The sequence below is a fragment of the Physeter macrocephalus genome, chromosome 17 (assembly GCF_002837175.3).
Source record: "Physeter macrocephalus isolate SW-GA chromosome 17, ASM283717v5, whole genome shotgun sequence".
Lineage (NCBI taxonomy): Eukaryota > Metazoa > Chordata > Mammalia > Artiodactyla > Physeteridae > Physeter > Physeter macrocephalus.
Window position 1 is genome coordinate 25,437,141 of NC_041230.1, and position 26,485 is coordinate 25,463,625.

The 26,485-nt window shown below is 34.3% G+C and overlaps 1 protein-coding gene across 20 annotated transcripts in view; it reads left to right on the top strand.

Annotated features, from left to right (window-relative positions):
* The window catches only part of CHD9 (chromodomain helicase DNA binding protein 9), a 246,200-nt gene that overhangs the window by 107,058 nt on the left and 112,657 nt on the right, over positions 1 to 26,485 (top strand). For 17 of the 20 annotated variants that reach the window (XM_028477706.2, XM_028477708.2, XM_028477707.2 and 14 more), the window contains one exon: positions 20,022 to 20,353. In XM_028477706.2, the coding sequence (XP_028333507.1) occupies positions 20,022 to 20,353 (332 nt within the window). Of the gene's footprint in view, positions 1 to 18,736; positions 18,859 to 18,992; positions 19,220 to 20,021; positions 20,354 to 26,485 lie in introns of those variants that run through there. The other 3 variants (XM_028477712.2, XM_024124923.3, XM_024124925.3) reach the window with 3 other exon arrangements.

Consider the following 26,485-nt stretch of genomic DNA (forward strand, 5'->3'; position numbering starts at 1 on the left):
GATGATTGCATTAAACGGAACAATTAGTAAAACATTTTTACAGCTTTTGTTAGAATATAGTGCATTTGTAGTCACTGCAGTTTATTCCATGTCTTAAAGGATGACATATAGAAGAGGTATAAGTAAAGATAAATTAATTTTTCTTTAAACACTTAAGATCAATAAAATAGATTAAAAATTAATGTTGATGGTATATTGTGTTGTGGTATAGACTCAGTTAAGTACTTTTATTTTTGTATTTGTATTACAGGGGTATACTTTAATATTAAATTTTTTATTCTCTCACCCTCTTATTTAAAATACTCTTGCCTATTCTCAAAATGCCATATTGAACTGTGGTTTATATTCCCTCATCCCCACATGCACATGCCCCCCCCCACACAGATGCAATTAGAATAGAACCAACAAACTTCTGGTACACATTGATCCCCAAACTTTTTAATTAATTAATTAATTAATTTATGGCTGCGTTGGGTCTTTGTTGCAGTGTTTGTGCTTTCTCTAGTTGCGGCTGGCAGGGTCTGCTCTTCATTGTGGTGTGCGGGCTTTTCATTGCAGTGGCTTCTCTTGTTGCGGAGCATGGGCTCTAAGCACATGGGCTTCAGTAGTTGTGGCACATGGGCTCAGTAGTTGTGGCTCGCAGGCACTAGAGCACAGGCTCAGTAGTTGTGGCACACGGGCTTAGTTGCTTTCTGTCATGTGAGATCTTCCCAGACCAGGGACAGAACTGTGTCTCCTGCATTGGCAGGTGGATTCTTAACCACTGTGCCACCAGGGAAGTACCCCCAAACTCTTTCTTAAGGCTTCCTTCCAATATGGAAAGATAAATTGCTGATTAAATCCCTCTCTTGCTGCCAAAAACTATAGCAGTTTATCATATGGCTTTCTATCTGGAGGGGGGGTGGTCTGGTGGAGATAGGTGGTGACAAACCTGATTTCTCAACTCTTAAAAACATTTTGTACTTTTCTTTTTTAACATCTTTATTGGAGTATAATTGCTTTACAGTGGTGTGTTAGTTTCTGCTTTATAACAAAGTGAATCAGCTATACATATACATATATCCCCATATCTCCTCCCTGTCCCACCCCTCTAGGTGGTCACAGAGCACCGAGCTGATCTCCCGGTGCTATGCGGCTGCTTCCCGCTAGCTATCTGTTTTACATTTGGTAGTGTATATATGTCCATGTCACTCTCTTACTTCGTCCCAGCTTACCCTTCCCCCTCCAACATTTTGTACTTTAAAAATGATGACTTTTAAAAGATACAAAAGAGTTGTTATCTATACTAAGAATCAAAGGTGTTTCTTAATTTTGCCCTGTCAATTCTATGCAAGGTCATTTACTACTAGTTCTCTATGGACTTCTCAGAGTGAGCTTTTAATTAATTACACTTTTTCATAATGCTCCAAGAAAGGTAAAATACAAGGCAGCTTCTCAGAATTTTATAGGAATATGAATGGTTTAGCCACAGTTTCTTAGAATATAGTTTGTGAAATGCTGGTCTTCGTAAATCTTTACTTCAGTTGTTATGCTTTTACTCATGCTTAGCTCACTCCCTTGAATATCTTCTCATTATCTTTCCATTATAAAAATTAACTTATTCTTAGGCAACACAGATCAAGTCTCCTTTTCCTCTGTGGTCCATGTTGATTTAGCTATTCCCTCAAACAACTGATTATTTACTGTTTTCTTCTTTTTGTCATACATGAAATGTGGTATAGATATAGCTATGTAATCTCTGCAATAAAAGAAGAGATAAATCTCTGCAATAAAAATATCAACTTTTTTTGTAGACAGCATTTCTTTTTTTTTTTGAATTTTAATTTTTTTATACAGCAGGTTCTTATTAGTTATCTATTTTATACATATTAGTGTATATACATCAATCCCAATCTCCCAATTCATCCCACCATCATCACCCCCTCATATTTCTTATTTGTTCTCCAGAGAGTCTGTTGTTGAACATATTACCTGTATGTAATATGTTCTTAGCAAATATTTCTAAATTTGTTATCACCAGCCAATGGACTAGCATAAATTATAGAAATTAAGATAATATAATCTAACTTTAGTTTGTAGTGACGTAATTTAAACTAATAAAAGAAGAGGAATTGTTAAATAGATAAATCAGGGTAAAATTTATCCTGTTACGTTTATGTTCACTGGGTAAGTACATTTTAAAATTGATTTTATTCAGGCATAATTTTCATACGATAAAATATACCCATTTTGAGTGTAATTTGATGATTTTTGACAACGTATACTCTATATAATCATTATCACAATCAAAGTATAGAACATTTCCATAAGCCCCCAAATTTTCCTTTTTTCCTGTGTAGGCAGTTATCCTCTCATCCCTGGTCCCCAGGCAATCAGTGATCTACTTTCTGTCACTATAGATTAGTTTTGCTTGTTTTAGATTACCTATAAATGGAATCATATGGTATGTACTCTTTTGTGTCAGGCTTTTTTCATTCTACCTGATATTTTTGGGATTTATCCATGTTATATCATGTATCAGTAGTTTTGTTTTTTAGATATAATTTAAGTACAGTAAAAAATTACTCTTTTTAGTGCACAGTTCTGACAAGTATATGTAAGTACCACCACTAATCAAGATACAGAATGATTCCCTATCCCTTCAAAATTCCCTCATCTTGTTTTGTAGCAATCCCTCCCCCAGCCACCAGCTGCTGGCAACCACTGATTTTTGCCCGTGTATTTTTGTTGTGTTTTTTGAGAATGTGATATAAATGAAATCATACAGTAGGTAGCCTTTTGAGTCTGGCTTTATTTACTCAGCACAACGCATATGTGATTCATTTATGTTGTTGGGTGAGTCAGTAGTTTGCTCCTTTTTATGGCTGACTAGCATTCTACTTTATGAGTACACCACAATTGTCCATTTTACCTATTGATAGACATTTGGGTTGTTTCTTGTTTTTGGCTATTTTTAATAATGCTTCAGTGAATATTTAAGTTCTGTCTTTTTGTGTACATATGTTTTCATTTCTTTGGATACATACAAAGGTAATGAGGTTGTTGGATCATATGTTGAATGTATGTTTAACTTAATAAAAAATTGCCGAACTGTTTTCAAAAGTGGGGTTGCACCATTTTACATTCCCATCAGCAGTGTATGAGAGTTTCAGGTGCTCCCTCTTCTTCAGTCTTTGGTATTGTCAGTCTTTTTAACTTTAGCCACTTGATTGGCTGTATACTATATCTCATTGTAGTTTTAATTTGTATTTTCCTAATGGATAATGATACTGTGCATCTTTTCATGGGCTTATTGTCCAAAAGTGCATATTTTCTTTTGTGAAGAGTCTGTTGAAGTCTTTTGCACAGCCAGACATGGAAGAGATCAATTTCTCTAATGTTACTAAGACCTGGTAAAGAGGTGTGTGTGTGTGTGTGTGTGTGCGTGTGCGTGTGTGCGTGCATGTGCGCATGTGTGTTTGTGTTGTAAGACCCAGTCATTTATAGAAAGAAGTCTAACTAGGCAATTTTGTGGGATTAAGGAGGTCTAGCCACATATAACACAGACTCCTGAAAGCAGATAAGTGAGAAAACAGCATCTAGAAATCTAGGAATAGGCAATGTTTAGAGATTTAGATAATTATCATAGCATAAGGCTTCAAGGACAGCTACTGGGATTAAGGAAAAGGGATATCAAGACATTAACCTAGATTTAGAATCTAGTGGTATTAACTTCTTAATATGGGAATTGAGACCTAAAGAACATTAATCTTTTTTTAAATTCAGGTTTATTGAGATATAACTTATATCTAGTAAAATTCACCTTTTTAAGTGTACATTTCTGTGAGTTTTGACAAACATGTACATTGTATAACCATACCGCAATCAAGATAAAGAATTTTGCCATCACCCCAAAACATCCTCTGGTGCTTCTTTGTACTCAGCCTTTCCCTCAACCCCAGATCCTGGTAAACAGTGATTACTTTTCTTTCCTTATAGTTTTGCATTTTTGAGAATGTTGTATAAATGGAATCATATATCATGTTGCCTTATTAGTCTGGCTTCTTCCACTTAGCATAATGTATTTTTTGTTGCATGTATCAGTAGTGTGTTCCTTCATGTTACTGAGTAGTAGTCCATCATATGAATGAACCAAAGATTGTATATGTATTTATCAGATAAAGGATATTTGGATTGTTTCCAGAAGGATATTTGGATTGTTTCCAGGTTTTGACATTTATGAATAAAAGCCTTTTTAAACATTTGTGTACCGGTGTTTATGTTACCATATGTTTTCATTTCTCTTGGGTAAAGGTATCAGAGTGGGATTGCCAGCGGTCCTATATTAAATGTATGTTTAACTTTGTAAAAAACTACTACCTGTTTTCCAAAATGGCAGTACCATTTTGCATTTCCACCAGTAGTATATGAGTTTCAGTTTCTCAATATCCTCTCTTCCTCTTCCTACTTAGTATTGTTCATGTTTTTTTTTAACCATTCAAATAGATGTGTAGTGGTATCTCATGTGGTTTGAATTTGCATTTCCCTTATGTCTAATAATGTGAGCATCTTTTTTTGTGTTTATTTGCCATCCATTTATCATCTTTGGCAGTGTCTGCCAAAAATTTTGCCCATTTTTAAAATTGGAATAGTTATTTTCATATTATGGAGTTCTGAGACTTCTTTATATAAGGAACATTAATCTTTATCATAATAATTAATACTAATATTTACTGAGTGCTTATTATGTGTCAGATACTGTTCTAAGATCCTTTAGATACTATGATTATCCTCGTTGCATAGATGATGCAACTGTACCAAACACTGGATAGATTTTAGAGGTACAAATCAAATATGACCTTGACTTATAAATACCTAAAATATGCTATGACAAATATAGCAGTAAAATTACATATTGTAAAAAGGAAGGGATATCTACACTGAGTTTGTTTTTTTATTAATTAATTAGTTATTTATTTTTATTTTTGGCTACGTTGGGTCTTCGTTGCTGCGCGCGGGCTTTCTCTGGTTGCGGCGAGCTGGGGCTACTCTTCTTTGCGGTACGTGGGCTTCTCATTGCAGTGGCTTCTCTTGTTGCGGAGCATGGGTTCTCGGCACGCGGGCTGCAGTAGTTGCAGCACATGGGCTCACTAGTTGCAGTATGCGGGCTCTAGAGCACAGGCTCAGGAGTTGTAGCACACGGGCTTAGTTGCTCCGCAGCATGTGGGATCTTCTTGGACCAGGGATTGAACCCGTGTCCCCTGCATTGGCAGGCGAATTCTTAACCAGTGTGCCACCAGGGAAGTCCCTACACTGAGTTTTGAATAGACATTTGCTAGGCTACCTTTTAGAGAAAGGACACTCTAGACAGCTAGAACAGTAAATTCAAAGTTATTATAACTTGTTTTTTTTTTAAAAACTGAAATTGTTTCCATGTTGCTAGAATATAAAGTAAAACAGATATTTCAAAATTGGAGATATAACTGGAAAGAGAGAAGATGATCATGTTATTCAGAAGCGTAACAACCTAAAATGAGTATAGACTTAAACATTCTATTTCTGTTTAAAATCTTCACAATTTGATTGTGGGTTTTAAAAAACTTCCTTTTCCTCTAGCTCCTACCTTCCCCTAATAACATTGGTTGAATTAACTCTCAGATGTCTTTCAGCATTTTGTAGATTTCTCCTCTTATTGAGGGGACATATATTATATTTCCCTTTTATTTTTTTATTTTCTGGATGAAAAGCATGAAATATCATGCTAACACAATAAAGAAAAATCATTGTTTTTTAGTGTCAAGACATCATTGCGTTAGAACAGATGGTTTTTTCCTTAAAATCTGGTTGTAATGAATTGTTTACTTAGATAATGATAATAAAGTTAAATAATAGTCTTCAGTTTGAGGGTTATGTAATGTAACTTCTTTTAATGTAAGTTTTGTTGACGTATAACATACATACAGAAAAGTACACAAATTATAAGTAAATAGTTTGATACATTTTCAGAGAGTAAACATCATCTATTTCACCAATCCAGATCAAGAAATAGAACATTATCACAATCCTAGAAATCTCCTTGGGCCTCCTACTAGTCCCTGCTTGCTCTCACCCTAAGGGTAATCACCATTATGACTTGTACCCTCATAGATTAGTTTTGCCTGTTATTGAACTTTTTATGTATTTATGTTGAGTATGTACCCAGGAGTGAAATTGTTCAATTGTAGGGTATGTGAATGTAGTGCCAAATTAACCATATATTTAGTAGCTTAAAACAGCATCCATTTATTATCTCATAGTTTCCTTGGGTCAAGTGTCTAGGCACAGCTTAGCTGGATTCTCTGCTTGGGATCTCACAAGACTGCATCCAGCGAGTCCAGTGGGGCTGTGATCTCATCGGAGACTCACAGCCCTCATCTAGGCTGATGGGATCGTCAGCAGAATTCATTTCCTTGTAGCTGTAGAACTCATAGCAGCTCATTTCTTCAAGGCCAGAAGGAGACTGTCTCTGAGCTCAGGAAAGGCCTAAGCTTTCTTCTTTTTTTTTTTTAAATTAAACTTTTTTATTTTGAGATAATTGCAGATTTGTATGCAATTGTGAAAAATAGTACAGCTAGGTCTAGTGTATTCTTTACCCAGTTTCTTGTTATTTGGATATTTTCCTGTATACAGATTTTTGTTTTTAAGATTTTGCATAGGAATATTTAAGGAAGCAGTTTTCTCAGTCCAGATTTCCTATAGATAGGCCTTCAGTAGAATGGAATCATTGCAGTCTTAGTTTTATACATCTCACAAAAACTTGAAAATCTTTGCAGTTGGCTAACATTTGAAGATAGTTATCGGATTAAGATCTCTCATTTTCTCATTAAACTTTTTGTTTTCACTGGAGAGTATTACTCAAGAGATAGCCAAACTGCAAAGCTAACACAGTCCCAAGACTGCCCTCACTTCTGACACCAACTACAAATTCTGGAGGTTCCCAGAACGACCCTTAGTTTCAATAATAGGCTAGCAGAACTCACTGAAAACGATTATACTTGTGGTTACAGTTTATTACAGAGGAGGTTACAGGTGAAATTTAGCCAAAGAAGGGATGCATAGGGCAGTCTCAGAGGGTTTCAACACAAAGCTCTCTCCTTGGAATCAGGTCCGAGCATTGATGCATGACAGTATGCATGGGGGTATTTTAATCAGGGATGTCACTTGAGCTTCAGTGTCAGAGTTTTTATTGGTGCTCCATTAAATAGGTGTAACTGATTGATTAATTGATTGCCCAATGTGGTTGATCCCATCCTCCAGGTTGAGTAATACCAGGTGACTCAAAGCCCTCCAACCCTAAATAAGAGTCTGGATTGAACTCTCCTATGAAATGACATGGAAGTATTCATTAACCTCTTAGAGCAGTGTTTTTCAAAGTTTTTGTCTGGGAACCAGCATAGATGTGTTTTTAAATGTTTATGAATGTATATATGTAGGGGTGTGTATGTATTAAGATGTAACCAGTGCTTCTCAAAACACTAATCTACTTCATTTATAAAGAAAGTTAATGGCTATCCACTGAACTGATGGCTTGTAATGAGATTTTAGTTCATAGTTAAAAAACACTGACCTAGAAAATCAGACCATCGAGAATAGTGATGGCTCATTACTAGAAGGAACCAGCTTAAAACTGTAGGACCTGAACAGATAAGATCTGAAGAGGAATTGAGGTGCACTTCCATGGAGTAGTCTCCAGATGTATAGACTGGGAAGTATAGTGTAGTTGGTGCAAATGTTATCCAGTAGGGAAACTTCTTATTAAGATATAAAAACCAGTATGTTGGTCTTTGTGCTTTGTTGCTGATCTCTCAAGGCTGCTTAGAATAATTTGATTAATCTTTCATCACATCTTTACATTGCTAGTTCTTTCTTTTCATTCAGATTTCAGTGTAAGTGGCCTCCTCAGTTAGACTTCCCTTGAGTTCATTTTAAAATAGTCACCCTGGGCTTCCCTGGTGGCGCAGTGGTTGCGCGTCCGCCTGCCGATGCAGGGGAACCGGGTTCGCGCCCCGGTCTGGGAGGATCCCACATGCTGCGGAGCAGCTGGGCCCGTGAGCCATGGCCGTTGAGCCTGCGCGTCCGGAGCCTGTGCTCCGCAACGGGAGAGGCCGCAGCAGAGGGAGGCCCGTATAACACACACACACACACAAAAATAAATAAAATAGTCACCCTATCACTTTTAATCACATCATCCTATTTTCATTCTTTGCATAGCCATTACCCTTACCTGATGGGTTTGTTTGTTTGTTTTTTTCCTTTTTGTTCATCTCCTTCTCTAAAATGTTAGCTCCATTAAAGCAGGGACTTTGTCTTGTTTACTGTTTTATTCCCAGTACTTATAACAATCTGTCTGGCAGGTAGTATGTACTCAAATAATATGTCTTGAATGAGTGATCTAGTTTGTATTCCTCTTAAACCCAAAACAATACATTTCTCTTGGTGAGACTAGAGTATACTGTAATTATCACCTCCCTTGTTCCTTATACCACATTTCTGTTTGTGCAATGTAAGATTGCATTTGTTTTTTGGCAAGCTCACTACACCATACACTCATTTAGTTTACAGTGAGCTAAAATTCTCTGGTATTTTTCACATGAGCTGCTGTTAAGGCATGTACTTTTTTTTTTTAAGTAGGTAGGAGTGTGTGTGTGTGTGTGTGTGTGTGTGTGTGTGTGTGTGTGTGTGTGCACGCCTGCACACAAGAATACCCATTTATAGATTCAGCCTCATAAGATTTTTTTTTTAAATCAGCATTTTTTTTGTATATCTAAGAGGGACGCTAATTAAGAACTAATGGTAGGGTTGCTGAAGAGATTTTAAGCTCAAGTGAAAGGCTAGTAGGAACCCAGAAGATTGACCAGATGGCACCAGTTCACAAATTTAAACTGAAAATATTCGTTTGGAGCGGTTTAGCACAAGCTGAGGAAGAAGATTCTGTTGTACAAATTTTGGAAGAGCTCAGTTGACATGCATAGGTTTGCCTCTTCCTATTCTTAAAAAAAATGTAGCATGACGACCCCCAGGTTCAGACCCACCACTGGAGTTACACACTCCTTAACTCATTGTGGACTTCCCAGCACTATTGTTACAGGTCAGTGCCCCTCTCATATTCTTCTTAAATCTGTCTTTTGTATTCTACTTTTTGAAATCTGTAAGGTTGCACCCAATATTTTTAGATACACTACATTTGTTGTTGTTAGAATCATTTCTTATTGAATTGTTGGAATTTTATTTTTGAGTCCTGACTTGTTGAACTATATTTCCTGAGTTTATTGATCTGTCTATGCTTTTGTAAGTTTCAGGCCATATGATGATACTTTTTTTTCTTTAACTTCAAAAGGCCTACATTTATGACACACAACTACTATGCCTAGACCTGTCATGGACACCAGAAGGTCATGTTTAGTTTTTTCATGTAATTCCCATCATTTCTACTTCCACAAATAACTTTTTTTCTTATGGTCAGAGTTACATCCAGAGATGCAGTGTCTCTCATTACTTCCTTTGCATTCTGCAAGATGAAATTTTAATATGATGAAGTTAAGTATATTTTGTGATTTCTAAAATGCTTTTGACTTTTCATATATAGCTACTTTTCAGTATTTGATTTTCTTTTGCCTAAAACTGTAAATCAAGTTCAAATACCTTATTTAAAATTTTTTCCTTATTGCAAATGTATTTATATTAGCCTTCCCTTAACATCATTTTTATTTATGTTAGTAATTACTTGAGTGTTCAAATAGTTTTTTTATATATAATCTCAGAATTCTGAAAATTAAAATTGATTTTTCATAATGCATTGTATACAAAAAACCAGTGTCTTGCAACAGAACCAACTCTCAATCTCCCCTTTAAAAGACTAGGAAGAGGTTTTTTTCCTTTGTATTTGTTTTATTAATACTTTTGGAAACATTGCCAAAAGAATTTAGAATATGATGGTTAGCATTGTCCACTGAATTATGCAACTGTTTGGTTAATTTGCTTACACTGTTGCCCTTCTACTTTATCAGGTCTTCTCAAGACTTTAAGAGTGTATTTCACCTATTGGTTTTGTCAGACTGTCACTGCCACACTCCAGTCTCTCTCTTAATCTGAAGAAAATGGATAATAGCAACTCTTTCATCTGCAGTTAGGAGTAATTAATATTTGATTAATTTTAATAATTTGATTAATAGGAATATTTTGAAGTCAAACTTAAAAATACACCAGAAATTGTGGAAACTTTTGTGAAGGAAGATGGTTTTTGAATTAACATATTCAAGAAGTCTTTAAAAAAAATTTTTTCCCCTAAGAAGCATTTTAGAAAAGGTGCTATGGGAAGTTCATATTATTTACCTGAGTGATATTTATATACAATATTTTAATTTTTTATTGGTGGTGTGGTAATTTTGAATTGTTACATGGAAAATGCTTTAAATTTTCTACTTGTGATAAAAACTCACTCTCTAGCTTTCCTTTCTCTCTCATGTATTCAAGCCAGTCTACTGACTTCTTTTCTATAGCCAGTAAACATACTCAAGTTTCTAATTCCACGGTAGCCTGCCATTTTCCCTTCATTTATTTAGGAAAAGTGTTTAACACTCTATCTACTTCCTTTCTTCCCATTTACTTCTTAATCTACTATAATATGGCTTCCGCCTCAACCACTCCGTTAAACTATTCTTACCATGAACCTGGAATATCTTACAGTGCCAGAAAGTAAGGAAGTGTTCAAAATATGATGGTGGTAAACAGGGTTCAGGAACCAACTTGAAGGAGCTCTATATGGTGAAAGCTGGGACAATCTGAATAACAAATAATCATAGTATCAGATTATAACCCATAGAATAAAATAAATATCTATGAGGCTATACCAGTATAAATAATTGAATGAATAAATGAATGACTGAATGAATAAATAAGGAGAAGAGGCAACTTTTGTTTAGAATTCCAGTAGAAAATGTGGAAGGAATGATGGAAATAAAAAATTTCCAGGGGCTTCCCTGGTGGCGCAGTGGTTGCGCGTCCGCCTGCCGATGCAGGGGAACCGGGTTCGCGCCCCGGTCTGGGAGGATCCCACATGCCGCGGAGCGGCTGGGCCCGTGAGCCATGGCCGCTGGGCCTGCGCGTCCGGAGCCTGTGCTCCGCAATGGGAGAGGCCACAGCAGAGGGAGGCCCGCGTACCACAAAAAAATAAAATAAATAAATAAATAAGTTCTTAAAAAAAAAAAATTTCCATTAGGTGAATAACCAAATAATAGTTGTTATAGGCAGGAACCATCAATGTATGCTAAAATTACTAGGCAGATATATATGAGAACAAGATATTTGCATAGTGTGATAAGATACTTGTTAATTATAAAAGGAGAAATTTATAGCAGAGAGTAATGGCAGACATTACTCTAACCAAGGGATCAAAGATAACAGTACCGGCTTCCCTGGTGGCACAGTGGTTAAGTATCTGCCTGCCAATGCAGGGGACATGGGTTTGAGCTGTGGTCCGGGAAGATCCCACATGCCATGGAGCAGCTAAGCCCGTGCGCCACAACTACTGCGCCTGCACTCTAGAGCCCGCGAGCCACAACTATTGAAGTCTGCGGGCCTAGAGTCAGTGCTCCGCAACAAGAGAAGCCACCGCAGTGAGAAGCCTGCACACCAGAACAATGAGCAGCCTCCGCTCGACACAACTAGAGAAAGTCCGTGCACAGCAACGAAGACCCAACGCAGCCAAAAATAAAAAATAAAATAAAGTAAAATATTTTAAAGGTAACAGTACCAGTTATAAGACATACTGACATCATTGTATCCCCTGATATGATGATGCACAGAGGTGGGCACAATATCACATTACAGCAATAACAATAGTACCTAGCACTTCTGAGTATTTGTATACCAGATACCATACTAAGCACTTTACAAGCATTATCTGTTAGGTCTCACAACAGCCCTAGAAGGTAGACACTATTATTATCTCCATTTTACAGATGATGGAACCCAGGGCTGGCTGAGTCCAAAGCCCTTTCCTTTAATCACAACATTACGCTGAGAACAGCTTTTAGTGTGGTTAGTAATTTATGGACTGATGAATTCAGTATATTTAATGTTGTCAGTAAGTAGGGAACTTCGTGAGATTTTGTGGTTTAATGTTTTTAAAATACACTTTTGATTTGTTTGGAAACAAAAGATGAAGTTTTGAAAGTACAGCATTGAGAAAGCAACACAAACTAATATAAAATAGGTTCAATATTACTTGTTTTTATATCATATATGGCCTTTTTGTAAATAAAAAAGTTTCCATGAAGTATTTGGGGTTTTTTTTTTTTTTTTTGCAGTACATGGGCCTCTCACTGTGTGGCCTCTCCTGTTGCGGAGCACAGGCTCCGGACGCGCAGGCTCAGCGGCCATGGCTCACGGGCCTAGCCGCTCCGCGGCATGTGGGATCTTCCCGGACCGGGGCACGAACCCGCATCCCCTGCATCGGCAGGCGGACTCTCAACCACTGCGCCACCAGGGAAGCCCTGGGTATTTTTATTGAAACCAGTTAGCAGCCTTAAATCTAAAAATCTGATCCTGTTACCTCTCTGTATGTAATCACTTACTGATTCCCCAGTTCACTTTAGCATGAAGTCCAGATATTTTAGCATAACTTATAACACTTTTGATAATCTGACCCATTACCTTTCTGTCTTTATTGCTTATCATTCTTCCACATGAATCTAGTTTTCTTGTCATGCCAAACTACCTGTTATACCCAGAATATAACAGTTTAAATTTCTTTATTATATAATATTTCAAGTGTACACAGAAGTAGAGTAGCCATCACCCAGCTACGACAGACATCAGTTTATAGGCAATTGTTTTTCATCTATACGACCCTCTGACTATCATACAGGGACTATTATTCCCTTCAGGGACTATTTTGAAACACACCTTAATCATATCACTTTATCTGTAAATATTTCATATATCACTTTATCTGTAAATATTTCAATTTGTATATCTAAAAGACAAAGGTTTTAGCTTTAAAACACAATTGCAAAATTAGTTTCACACTTAAAAAATAACTGTAATTCCTTCATAATCAAATACCCAATCAAAGCTAAAGTTCCCTAGTATTAATAAATGTAGTCTTACAGACTTGTTCAGGTCTATGTCAAAACAAGGGCCATGTATTGCATTCAATTGATATGAATTTTAAGTGTCTTTTCTTTTTTCTTTTTTTTTAAATTTTGGCATCACATTTAGTCTTAAGCCTCTTTTGATCTATGATTACCCTTCTTTGTTTTGTTTCTTATTGTTTCTTTGCTGAAGAAACAGTCATTTTTCTTTGGAGTTTCGCACATTCTGGATTTTGCTGATTACATTCCCATGGTATCCTCTAATGTATTCTTCTCTCTGTGTATTTCCTGTAGTCACATAATAAATGTTTATTTTTAAAAAAAACAACTTTTATGAATATCTACTATTTGCCTGAACTGCTATGTGGATGATTAAAATAGAGGGAATAATTTTCATAGTATTACCTTATCAGTGTAAAATTCAATATTTAGAAAAAAAAGAATGTCATCATTAGCTAAAAGTGGAAACCTGTATACTAGTACAAGTCACAAAATGAAAATAAGCCTTTTAATTTGTGAACATGTGAGTTCACAATGTGAAAAAAGTGAAATAAAATAATTGCTTCAGATACATCAAAAACTCTGAAAACAAATCTAAGGGTAAAACTCAGAAGACTTTGACAGATAATAATTTGGATCAATTTTTCCTCCTTTTCTTCTCTTTAAAAGCAAGTCTTTATTGGTGCCTTGTGGAAAAAAATGTTTTATGCAATAAATGCAAAAGAAGTTACCACTAATGTTTGACATGTATTACTAAAATTAACTACAAATTTATTTTTTTTAGAGGTTGGTTTAATTTGAATATTTTTAAAAAATCTTTATTGGAGTATAATTGCTTTACAATGGTGTGTTAGTTTCTGCTGTATAACAAAGTGAATCAGCTGTACATATACATATATCCCCATATCTCCTCCCTCTTGCCTCTCCCTCCCGCCCTCCGTATCCCACCCTTCTAGGTGGTCACAAAGCACCGGAGCTGATCTCCCTGTGCTATGCGGCTGCTTCCCACTAGCTATCTAATTTGAATATTTAAGTACATAATTATATGATTCTTCCTAAAATAAAGATGTTAAAAACTAGCATACTGGCTTACTATAAACAATTCAACAGAACTAAAATGCTTTCTAAGTTAGCTTTATAATATCAAATTACTCTCAGATATTTACCTTCCTTTTGATGGCAGAGCTTTTTATTCTTTCCTCTTGGCTTCCATGACACCACTCTTTCCTGATGCTCACCTTACCATTTTTGTAGTTTCTTTCTGTTTTCCTTCTTTAACTCCTCTTCATCTGCTAGCTTTTAAAACTTGATGTTTTGGGTTTTCACTAATGGTTCTCTTCTCTTATTCTGCTTGTCTCTCTAGGCAGTAAAACTCATTCTTGCTCAAGGCTTGCTACCTCTATTCTGTTTTGTATTCTCTTCCATTGCAAGTTCCATCCACCTAGTCCCCCAGGTCTGAAGCCTGAGAGTTATCTCTCCTGAGAAAAGTTGGAAGATTTTTAGCTATAATACAGTTTTATGTATGTTGTTGAAAATTCTTTGTTCTGTGTTTTATTATTACTAAGGAATTGTATCTGTTTTATTATTTGAGACTTTTTATTCCTTCATATTGTTTTAAAAATGTGTGAAGTAGAACTTTAAATTTTTTATAATTTTCCCTAATAGTAGAACCTGTGCTCTATAGTAGATGTATGGTAGCCATGTGATCATTCTTCCCTTCTTTTTGAAAATTTATGATTTCCATTCAGGTCTACACACTAGTGATTCAAATTTTTAAATTATTTGTATACAGCTAAAATATTTGAAATGGATGAATTCCCCAGTGTGAGTGGGTAGGTATGTGGGAAAATTATTCCACCAAGAGGAGGCAGAACTGAGTCCCCATTCTGGTTTTAATGCCTCTAATTTCTTACTCAAATCTCTTTGCTTCTTTCTCTCATGAAGGAAAAGAGGAGTAACCATGGTATTAAAACTATCTAATTTTTAAGAGGTAGCATTCATAAAGGTTAGGTACCACTCTTTTTCATTCTATTATATTTCATTTCTTTAGTGCTAGTCTGAACCCACTAAATTTATATCATGACTTGTTATTAGATCATGACCTATGGTTTGAAAAACACTCATACCATAAATCCCTGAGTTTCTCTAGTATGGAAATATGACATCCAGGGTCTTTCATATATTCTTCTAGTTGCTATCAAAATAATTGATACATCACATATGATACCATCTTTATGTTTTGCTATGACTTGTTTTTCTTATAAATATTTGGATATGTTATTAATATACGTGCCTTCTTTTCTTTTACGTTTTTTTTTTTTCTCATTTAGCATATAGTTCCTTGGGGAGCAAGGCCTTTGCCTTTATGTATTTATTTTTTTTAAGATTTTTTTTTGATGTGGACCATTTTTAAAGTCTTTATTGAATTTGTTACAACATTGCTTCTGTTTTGTTTTGGTTTTTTGGCCATGAGGCATGTGGGATCTTAGCTCCTCCGCCAGGGATTGAACCCGCACCCCCTGCATTGGAAGGCGAAGTCTTAACCGCTGGGCTGCCTGGGAAGTCCCTGCCTTTATTTTAAAAGTTGAGTTTTGAAATTGTGACAAACATACAGAGAAATCACAAATGAAATACAAAGAAGTTCTTTTACTTTGTAAAGAATTGGAGAGTAGATTGCAAACCGGATGTTCCATCACCCCCAATGACTTGATGTATTTCCTACAGATAAGGATATTTTCCTTCATCACTATAATGTAACCATAACAAGTGGGAATTAATACAGCAGGAGCTGTTGGGACTGAGAGGAAGAAAACAAAATAAAACACAATTAAGTAGATTGGACAGAATTTGTTGACTGCTTATGTAGGTGAAAAAGAGAAAAATTGTAACATTGAGAAAAGTTACTATTAACTACCCTTTTGTATGTTTGTGTCTATGTGTAAATTGGGAAATCACCTACATTAAAAATGATTAGTTAGTTAATACCTCAGTGTTGATGTTCTGTGGGAATATAGATTTAAAATATTATATCCTAATAGTAGAAGAAAGATTTGATCACAAATATTTGATTGTCTACTGTTAAGATTTATTGTTAAATAATTGGGATTTTTGAATCAAGTAATGGAATCTATTGAAAAGCTTTAAGGGGAAGTGAGATATTTTGGAAATCATCCTAGTTTCTGTGGATAGTGTCAGTGAGTTAAGGGTATTCAAAGAAAACAGCAAGAGAATCTACAATCTTATATTCCAGCTCTGACCAAGGATCCAGTCCAAAATTTCCAGTTACTCAAACTTTTCATTTCAAACTCAGTGTGGAAAGAATTAAACTTATCATGCGCACATACATACCCTTTCTCAACATTTCTTTTATCTCCTCCTGTACCAGTACTTGGTCTAGAAAGCAAGTATTGACTCTTCCTGCTCTTCAGCCGAAACCCACCCATATCTAGTTGATTTCTACCTTTTGGAAAGGGCACTGAAAAAAACTAAATTTTGTTCTTGCTTCCTTACTAGTATCTCTGAGATTTTGAGAAAGTCATTTACTTTCTTTTGTGTTCAAATTAATCTCTGTAAGTTATGATATTTGAACCAAATATGGTATAATACAGTGGTTAAGAGCACGGTTTCCATTATGAGGCTCTTTGCCTCTTAATCCCTACCCCATTTTTCAGTAGCCGTGTGATCTTGGGCAAGTTATTTCTCTATGCCTTAGTATCCTTAGCTATAAAATGAGGGTAACAGTAGTACATATCTCACGGGGTTGTTTTTAAGATTAATTGAGTTAATATACAGTTGACCCTTGAACAATGCAGGATTAGAGATTCATTGAAAGATCCAAGTATAATTTATAGTCAGTTTTCCATATATGTGATTCTTCCATATTTGTAGTTCTTGATTCCTCCATATTTGTGGTTCCACATCCTTGGATGAAACCAACTGTGAATTATGTAGCACTGTAGTATTTATTATTGAAAGAAATATGCATGTAAGTGGACCCACGCAGTTTAAATCCACGTTGTTCATGTATATGTCATAATAGGAATAGTGCCTAGAACATAGTAGGGAATAAGTAAGTGTTAGCTATTATTATTATTATTATTATTTTAAAAACTTGTGCGCTTAGGTCTGTTCTATCATTTTGCAATTCTGCTGTAAGAATATCTCTCCCATTTGTTACTCCTCCCCATTATCACTATTACCCTATTATTCAGGATTAAATTAATTATTACATGTAAAATGCTTAGAATAGTGCCTATCACCTAATAAGCACTTGGTAAGTGTTAGCCCTTATTATTGGTTATTATGATTTTTACATAGATGACCTCCAGGTCAGTAAGATCCTTTTCTTGCATTAGTGGGCCTATGCCTTTAATTTCCTCTCCTGTTCTTTAGATTGGTCTTTCTAGGACACTGTTTATATAATGTTGCTCCATTTTGAGACCTTTGATGCCTGAAAGGAAAAAACTAAAAACAGGTTCTTTAATACAGATATCAGATGACTTGCCAAGACCAATTTTTAAAAAATGGTATTAATGGAAGAGGTAAACGTGAATTTTGAGGCAATGAGAATTTTGTTTTAGGTATTTAAGGTCATTGCTTACTAAAATAGTCTCAATATTTTATAGATGAAAAGTCTAGGTATATAATGATCAAATTCAGGAGGACTTGCTACTTATTTATTTTTAGCAAGGGACTAAAACTAAAATTTTATCTTAACAGTTGAGTTGAAATAGAATGTGAGGAGTAAAGGTCAGGAATGTTTAGGAGTTTTTTTATGTTAGGAAAATAAATTAATGTATTTATTCAGGTTTAAGTAAGGAAATAATTTAACTATGGTTAGTTATTTTTTTATAGACAGCTCTTATGTGTTCATTGCAAAATCTTAAGCTTCTTTTTGGAATTTAAATGAAAATAGTTTCATTTCTCTATTTTTAAAATGACATTGTTAGCTTTTTGTTAGAAGAATAATAAGAAACCTTATCTAATTTCTTAAAGTCACTTGTTATGGGTTCATTTGCATGACCTCCTCTTTAACCCTTTGCTCGTCTTCAGATGTGTTTATGTTTTAAATATTTTAGAGTATCACGGAGAAAAGTATTTTTCTCTGGTAAAAATGGCATTGGAATTGTTTTTTTAATATTGATAGCTACATAAAGCCATTTTACTACAGTTTTCATTTTCAGATGATTTTTTAAAATCAGGTTTTTACGTATATTTTTTAAAACTTTACTACAGGAAATGGTAGAGTGAGAGTTAATGTGTTACATGGAGGGAAGAACAGTCCATTGGGGGTTAAATTGCAGAGTCTAATGGAATAATAACTGGTAGCACCATCTGCTGGCCTACTTCCTCAGAAGGAGTCAGTATTTTTAACGACATCTCTAATATTCATGCTGATGCATTTTGATGCTTTGTGCATTCATTTCTTTCTGTGCTTTGTTGGAATCTGGCTATCTGCTTACAGCTATTGAGGAAACTCAGCTTTTTAGGACGGGTTTACAGTCTTTTTCATATCTAAATAGAATGAACAGTGGATATAAACTTGCCAAGGCAGAAATGTGTTGATACATCACAATGTGTATTTGTGGAGGGTTGTGCATCTCTTGGTTGCAGCTTGCTAAATAGGCCATTTAGGAATCTTCTTTCAATGCTTTTTTCTTGAGCACTGCCTGGGGTGGTGAAAAAGCAGAGGGCAAGCCTTTGTCTGACGCCAAAAATGTCTTCAGTGAAGAGGCCAAGAGGAAGGGTAAGTGAAAGCCTGAATGAGTGGGAGGAGGAGGGGTTCTTTGGGCTAAAAGGCTAATGGGATTGAATAACCTTCCTTATTACTGGCTGCTGCTGCGGAGTCGTACTGCATCGCCATCTTGAGCTTGTTGCTGTTTTCTCGCGTCTTGGTTATTTGTTATAGCCTGTAGGCCTTAAGGTGGCATTTTAGTGAGCGATTCTAAACCCTCCCTCCTTTCCCAGTGCTGCAGCACTGCTATGAAACCTTTGATGAGGCAGGTATAGAAAAGATATCCAGTGAAGCACACTGGAACTAGCATGAAAATGTGTTTGGAAATTCCTGGTGGTTTTTTCCCTTGCTGTAGTCAGAGGCATGTTTACGGGTAAGAACGTAACAAAACTGTGATCTAAGAATATGGGATGAATGCGTGTTTGAAGAGGATATTCTTTTTAAAATGCTGTTGATCTGCTTCCTGTGATATTGCTAAAATATTAATAATTTTAACGTAAAACTAGAACTTGTTTTTTTCCAGAATTGCTTGAGCAAAATATTATGATACAGAAAGAGAAAAAAAATCCTCATTTAACTCTTTCACAGAAAAACTAAAACTTTCTCTAATTTTAAGTATGGGAATGTCTGTTGACTAACTAGCTACATTGCTGCATAGATTGCACATTAAAATGATTTAAATGAATTCAGGTTCTCATTCCAGTTTCTTATAAAGCAGAGAGGCTTTGTTTTTCTAAAAATCATAATAAACTATGGGGAGTAGTCATTCTAAATTAAAATTGCTATTTAAAATTTATTAATAATTTTCAGAGTTCCGGAATGAAGAGGAAAGAAGAGACTTATTCCAAATGCCCAGAATATTTACATGACCAAATTTGAATTAGCTATATTTATAGGACAAAGTTTGAATCAACTAATCAAGAATGCTATGAAAATATCAATGAATCTATATTATCCTTCTTTAACTTTCACTTTTAAAAGCAGTAGTTGAGCTTTTTATTTTATACCTAAACTAGTTTCTAGATCAGCAAAATGTTTTAATTTTAAATTTGTTTGTAGCACTCATATTTGCTTATGTATTTTACTTCTTAAAGCTTAATTTCTAAATTTTTGGTTATTTATGTTGTTTAAATGTACTTTGGTATGTTGTATAAAAATTATTTTGACTTTTCTAGCCTCCATCTTCCAAGAAGAGTGATGGTCCTGGGACATATACTAAGTTGCAGAATACCCAGGTGAAGATCATGTCCGAGAAGAAGCAGAGAAAAAAGGTGGACTCAGAAAGCAAGCAAGAAAAGGCTAATCGTATAATATCAGAGGCCATAGCAAAAGCAAAGGAGCGTGGGGAACGCAATATTCCACGAGTAATGAGCCCTGAAAACTTTCCTAGTGCTTCAGTTGAAGGAAAAGAGGAAAAGAAAGGTAGAAGGATGAAATCTAAACCAAAGGACAAAGAGAGCAAAAAAACAAAAACTTGTTCTAAGTTAAAAGAGAAGACAAAAATTGGGTAAGTTGGTTAAGAATTAAATCTTCTTCCTTTGAAGTTTTTGTAAAGTTCAGCCTGTCTAATCTACTTTTGATTTGCATATGATGTGTTTACTCCCACTTTGGAGTTTTAAGTTGTTAGATACTGTGTGTATCTTACTGCCTTTTTGAATGAATTAGGTAATATTCCAGAATTTACTAGATTTTACTTATCTATGAATATACTTTTTTGTATATTAATGTTAGTAGAAGGAATTTAAAATAGGAGAACATTTTATATATAAAACAGGAAAAGGAAAAACAAAACGAAACCCATATTGCTGTGCCAGTTCCTAATGTACTTTATTTAAAAAATGCCTTGAATTTTTTATAAGATTTCTTTACCTCTTAGTTGTACTTCATTGGGCACCTTATAGTTTGGAAGCATGAAATATAATATTTTCTCATAAACCCACAACATTGAACTAAATGGAATGGCAAGAAAACTAAGACCGTTTAAATCAACAATAAGCAGCTCTCGGCTCTTACAGACTTCCTCCCTTACAGTCTTTCTGATTTACTTTATGTAATAAAGAGGCCAAGTGAGGATTAATGCTCCAAGAGAATTATAAGGACAAAGAATTGCTTTAGGAGGGGATATTAATCCTAGGTATTTTTATTTGACTACTTACCTAATACATTTTCAAAAAATAGAATATAATAAGTGTTATTATTTGTTTTATATGTATGTTTGTTTTGCATACAAGGGTAAAAATAATCTAAGGCCAACATAGTTTAGAATAGGTTTTGCAGGAATATTTGGTTATTTTTGAAGGCTTTATATGAAATTTTAGATAAAGTATTTAATCTGTTTTAGGAAAAATTCCCTTATTATAAAAATCTTCATTTGCTTACACAATTATTTATATATTATATACATATTTAGAACTAACACAGTTTTGTAAACAATTAATTCACAGCATTTTCAATGCAACCACCAAACTGAGTTATATCATTAGGTCCTGATGCCTTTCAGTCCAAACCATTAAATAACATGGGCTCTCTTGCTATAATAGAGAAATAATTAATATTATTGATTTTGCATTTCATTTGCAGATAGCTAAGATAAAATTTGAAGGTTAGATTTCTGCTCCTTTTTAATTTAAACGTTTTGGTATGAAAGTATCTTATTTTTTCAATATTTTATCTAGTTTTAATTTAGGAAACCCCATATTTAATCCTTTAATGTATTAAAAGTTACTGTTATTAAAATTTTCCAGTTTTAACTTGTACAGAGATATAGGCAGAGTAGTGGTACCATTTGAAAGGGTATTTAAAAATAATGCATAAAATAAGAGAAAATAGGTAGAGAACCCTCAAGAGTTACAGTAAGTTTAAATTGGTGGTGGGGGAGATAACTAGAGGCAAAAGATAACAGAAGTGAACCTGGTTCAAGAAAAAACAATATATAAGGGGAAATTAGAAATAATTAAATTGTAATAGAGAAACATGGATTTTTGAAAAATGTGGATTAATATGTAGGGAATAGTAATACAGTAGAGTGTCTGACGTATTTTGTGATATTTGTATTTTTGTTAGGAATAGGTAGATTATTAACAATAAGTTATTTTAATATTGCACAGCATGATCAATTTAGTATTTGTTTTTAGAGATAGCATTCTTGAGAAAAGAGGTGAGAATTGTATTGGAAACATATTTCCATGGCGAGGTATTAAGTAATTGACAGAAAAAAACTTGTTGAGAGTGGATGACTTTTTGATAGAGGAATTTATAAGTTGCAGGCAAGTAAAAGTGAAGCTTGCCCATATATTATTAAGCTGTTGGAGTGAAACAGTTTCTTGATCATCTTTATCAGACAACCAAAGATTATTATCATGTTGGAGGAAAAAGCATGGTTGGAAATAAAATTCATATACAGTCTAGAGTTCTATATTGGTCACTTGAAATATTTCATTACTGTGCTTTCCAATAAGCCACTACATTTTAGAATTTTGAATTTACCATTTTTAATTTTTCTGCGAAGAAGCATCATTTAAATATTAAGTTTACTTGCATCATTTTAATTAATAATATTTCATGATGTATTAAATGTTTTCTTGTAAAGATTTTGTTTTTCTATGAGTTTTAGAAGAATTGAACTTTTGCTAATATCAGATGATTTATATCAGATAAAATTAAAGAGAGTGTGTGTGTTGGAACTTAACCATGAGCAATGTGAAATATAAATTTCAAAAGTAACTAGATTTGTAGACAATAAGTTATGGTTGATATATAGTCAGAGTTGGTGTTTATTTAATCCACATATGTGATGTGATATAATCTAGGAATACTAATCTGAAGAAAACCAATACTGCCTGGCCTCTGCTTGCTAGTGTGCTTGAAACCTTTTCAGTTTTTCTGTCACTTTCATAGATTAATTTTTTTTAATACAAGGAATAGAGTGTCCTTTTCAGAGACTTTAATATAGTCTCATTTAATCTTTACAACAATTCGGTGAGTTAGATTGGGCATGCAGTATGATAATGTGGTTAAGTTCTATGACTTTGGAACCAGTTGCACTTATTCAAATTCCCCCTTTGTCACAAGCAGTGTGACCTTGGACAAATACTTAACCTCTCCAAGTTTTAGTTTCCTCAGACATAAAATGAGGATAATGATAGCGCTTGCCTTATAGTGTTACTTTGAGGATGAAATGATTTAATAACACTTAAAGCATATAGAACAATACCTGTTAATAATGTTAGCCATTATTTTCTGAAAACATAAATAACATATAGCTATTTAAGGAAAAAGCCAAGGCCAGGAGCCATGCCCCTTCCTTCAAGCCTAAACTCTCACCTATCTGCCTAAGTTCTCTTTCCATTAAGGCCCTGTTCCTAATGAGATGAATTTAAAAATCAAGCAGACAAATGAAAACAAACAGTTGCTACCTGGTAAGAAGGATAATAGGTTAACCTATTAATGTTGTTGTTGTTTTTTTTCATAAGAGAATGCCTCTGTTTATCAGGTTAGCTAGAGTAGCATTTAGGACAGGTAAATTTTGTTTTGAAATATGCTTGGAGTTTGAAAGGAATTACATGGTTTTATGGAAGAGTGTAAGTTGAAATGGAAATGGCCAGTGTAAAATGAAGAGTGAGGTAGGACTGGAAACAGCCTTCTTCTATTTTGACGTTTTTCATGATCTTGGTAGTCAGGTTCTAACAAGCTGCCTTTCAAGTAGAAGAGCAGGTATTTCTTTAATAATGGTCGGTACATAATAGATGCTCCATGAATGGGAGGGAATGAATTTTATGGAATGAATGAATGAATGGAAGATTAAATATTAAATGATGCCAAATGGTTGTGTTTGATTTGTTAAATCAAGATTAGAAGTGGCAAGCTAATCCTTCATTAAATCACAGGGACAAAACTAATGGTTTAGTAATAGTAGAGAGTTAAATTCTAAAATAAATTCATTCTAAGACTTCTGGTAGAATTTTCTTATTCGGCTCTCTTTGGTTTTAGATTATGTTATAAAATATCACATGATTTGATTGAAGCATTTTTAGATTTATGTTTTATAACTTTGACATGTAAACTATGTTTCCATGTTAGTTATAATTTACTTCGTGCATTAGATTATCAGACTGACAAGTAGAATGCCTTTGACACTTTAAAATGCTCTTGTGGCCCTGTAAATTTAATCAGTAAAGGTAGTTCATGATTAAAAGTAAAAAATACTTTTTTGTATTATTCATAATTATTCTTTCTGTTTGTTACAAGAATGGGAGTTATCAGGTGCTAGAAGTAGCTTTTCTCTTTAGATAAAGCAGAAAACATCTAAATTAGGAAATATCAAATCAAGTTGGAATTAAGGGTGTCATGTTATAAAGAAAAACAGTAAAACATTAAATTAGATCTGGAAATTATATTGTGCCCTTCTTTGCGATAGTCATTCTGAACCCTCAAGAAGGAAGAAGCAAAATAGCATTTATTAATTACCTACCATCATGTGTATACATAGATATGTGTGTGTTTTTAAACAAAACGAACATGTATGTCCACATGTATGTCTAGAGAGAGACACATCTAAATAATAATGTAAGGGAAAAATAATATGAACAAAGTCTGAAGGGAAAATAAGATGAATCATCAGAAATTGGGAATAATCACTTTATAGTCCATGTTAATAAAGTAACAGATGAGACCCTGATTGCAAGTATTCAAAATAATAAGAATTTAGTATCTGTTTGGATAAAATATAAATGTATTAATTAATTAATTGTTTTTGGCATATGATAAAAAAGCACTTTGAAAAATATATGGTATAAATTTATTATATATATTTTAATTATTAATCATGCCATTAGTAGTCTCTATGGAAGTTCTGTAATTTTTAAATGCCAAGAAGATAAAATGTTTTATTGATTTCACTCCTTACATCTAAACTTAAAGTCAGTAAAAATCTGAAACATATTCATCTGCAGAAAGAATTGATATATACATTATGTATTATTATGAATTTAATTAAGATTTACAGGTCTATTTTTTTTTACTTTTTTTTTTTTTTTGTGGTACGCGGGCCTCTCACTGCTGTGGCCTCTCCCGTTGCGGAGCACAGGCTCAGCGGCCATGGCTCACAGGCCCAGCCGCTCCGCAGCATGTGGGATCTTCCCGGACCGGGGCACGAACCCGTGTCCCCTGCATCGGCAGGCGGATTCTCAACCACTGCGCCACCAGGGAAGCCCTACAGGTCTATTTTTAAGATGTATACCTTTACATAAGATGTATTAGTAAGGTTTATCATTAGCAAATCATGTGCTGTTATTTCATTGAATCTAAAATGTCATTGATTATAAGACACACCATTATTTTATATGTCAGTAAGAAAGAAAAAAATATATTGCCAGTTAAAACTATGGCATATCTTTGTTTGTTAGATGAATGTTTGTTTCATAGATGTTAACATGTGGGTAAAATGTGTATCTTAGGACACTGAAGTAAAGTATTTGATTTTAATTTTCCTATTTTGTCAGTATTTTTAAGCATAAACGTCGTTTTCTTTTTTTAAAAAGAAGAAATATGTTTTTTAAAGAATAAAAATTAAACTGTGCTGATAAATATACTGATTATGATTAATACTTAGCTAATACTTCACCTTAGTGGCTATATGAAACAACTCAGTGAATTAAACTTTTTGAAAAAAAATGACGTCCAGTCTTAAACAGGAAGTGATTGATTGATTGATTTGACTTTATTTTATTTTATTTTTTGGCTGCGACACCCGGCATGCGGGATCTTAGTTCCTTGACCAGGGACTGAACCCGTGCCCCCTGCAGTGGAAGCACGGAGACCTAACCACTGGACCACCAGGGAATTCGCTAAACAGGAATTGATTTATAATCCAAGTTACCAAAAATTTACAATACAATGCTGCTTTCACAAATTTAAGGATTAACTAAACTAAAGAACCACTTTAAAACTTGTTTTTTCCAGATGAGTTTAAGCTAGAGTCTTGAATTGAACTTTAAACTGGAGTGATTGCATCAAGTTAAATGTGTTTCTTCTTCTAAAAAAAAAAAATACACACATATATATTTGATGGCTTTAAAAACAACCCCAGTGCATTTCACTGGGCTTGCAAAGAGAAAAAAATTATAATGTAAAATAGTATTTTTGCATGTTTTCTTTACTTATGATGAATTAGATGTATTAATTACAACAAATGGACTAATTGGATAAGATTCATTGTTTATCCAGTTATTACAGTGAGAGAATCTACAGGGGGCAACTGCAGATTGACATTGTGTAGAATGCAGCTTGTTACACAGCCTCCATGGGTAACGTGGGCGGGATTTAGATGAGTGCATAAATTACATCTGAAAATCAAATATAAACGTCAAGTATAAACACTGAAGTTTTCTAGTGCCTGTACTTGTCAAATGAATTAACATTTCAAATTTATACTTATACTTAGTTTGAAATTGCCCTTTGCTGTCTGAAATAAGTTATGTTTTAATATTTAGTTCATTTACATGCCTGAATATCTGTTGCTGCAGTTCGCTAACATTGATAACAGATCCCTTTCATGTTTTAAAAAACAAAATTTGCATAAAGCCTTTATTATTAATACAGTCTGTATTATTTTATTGCTTTACTCTGTGATATTTCCAAG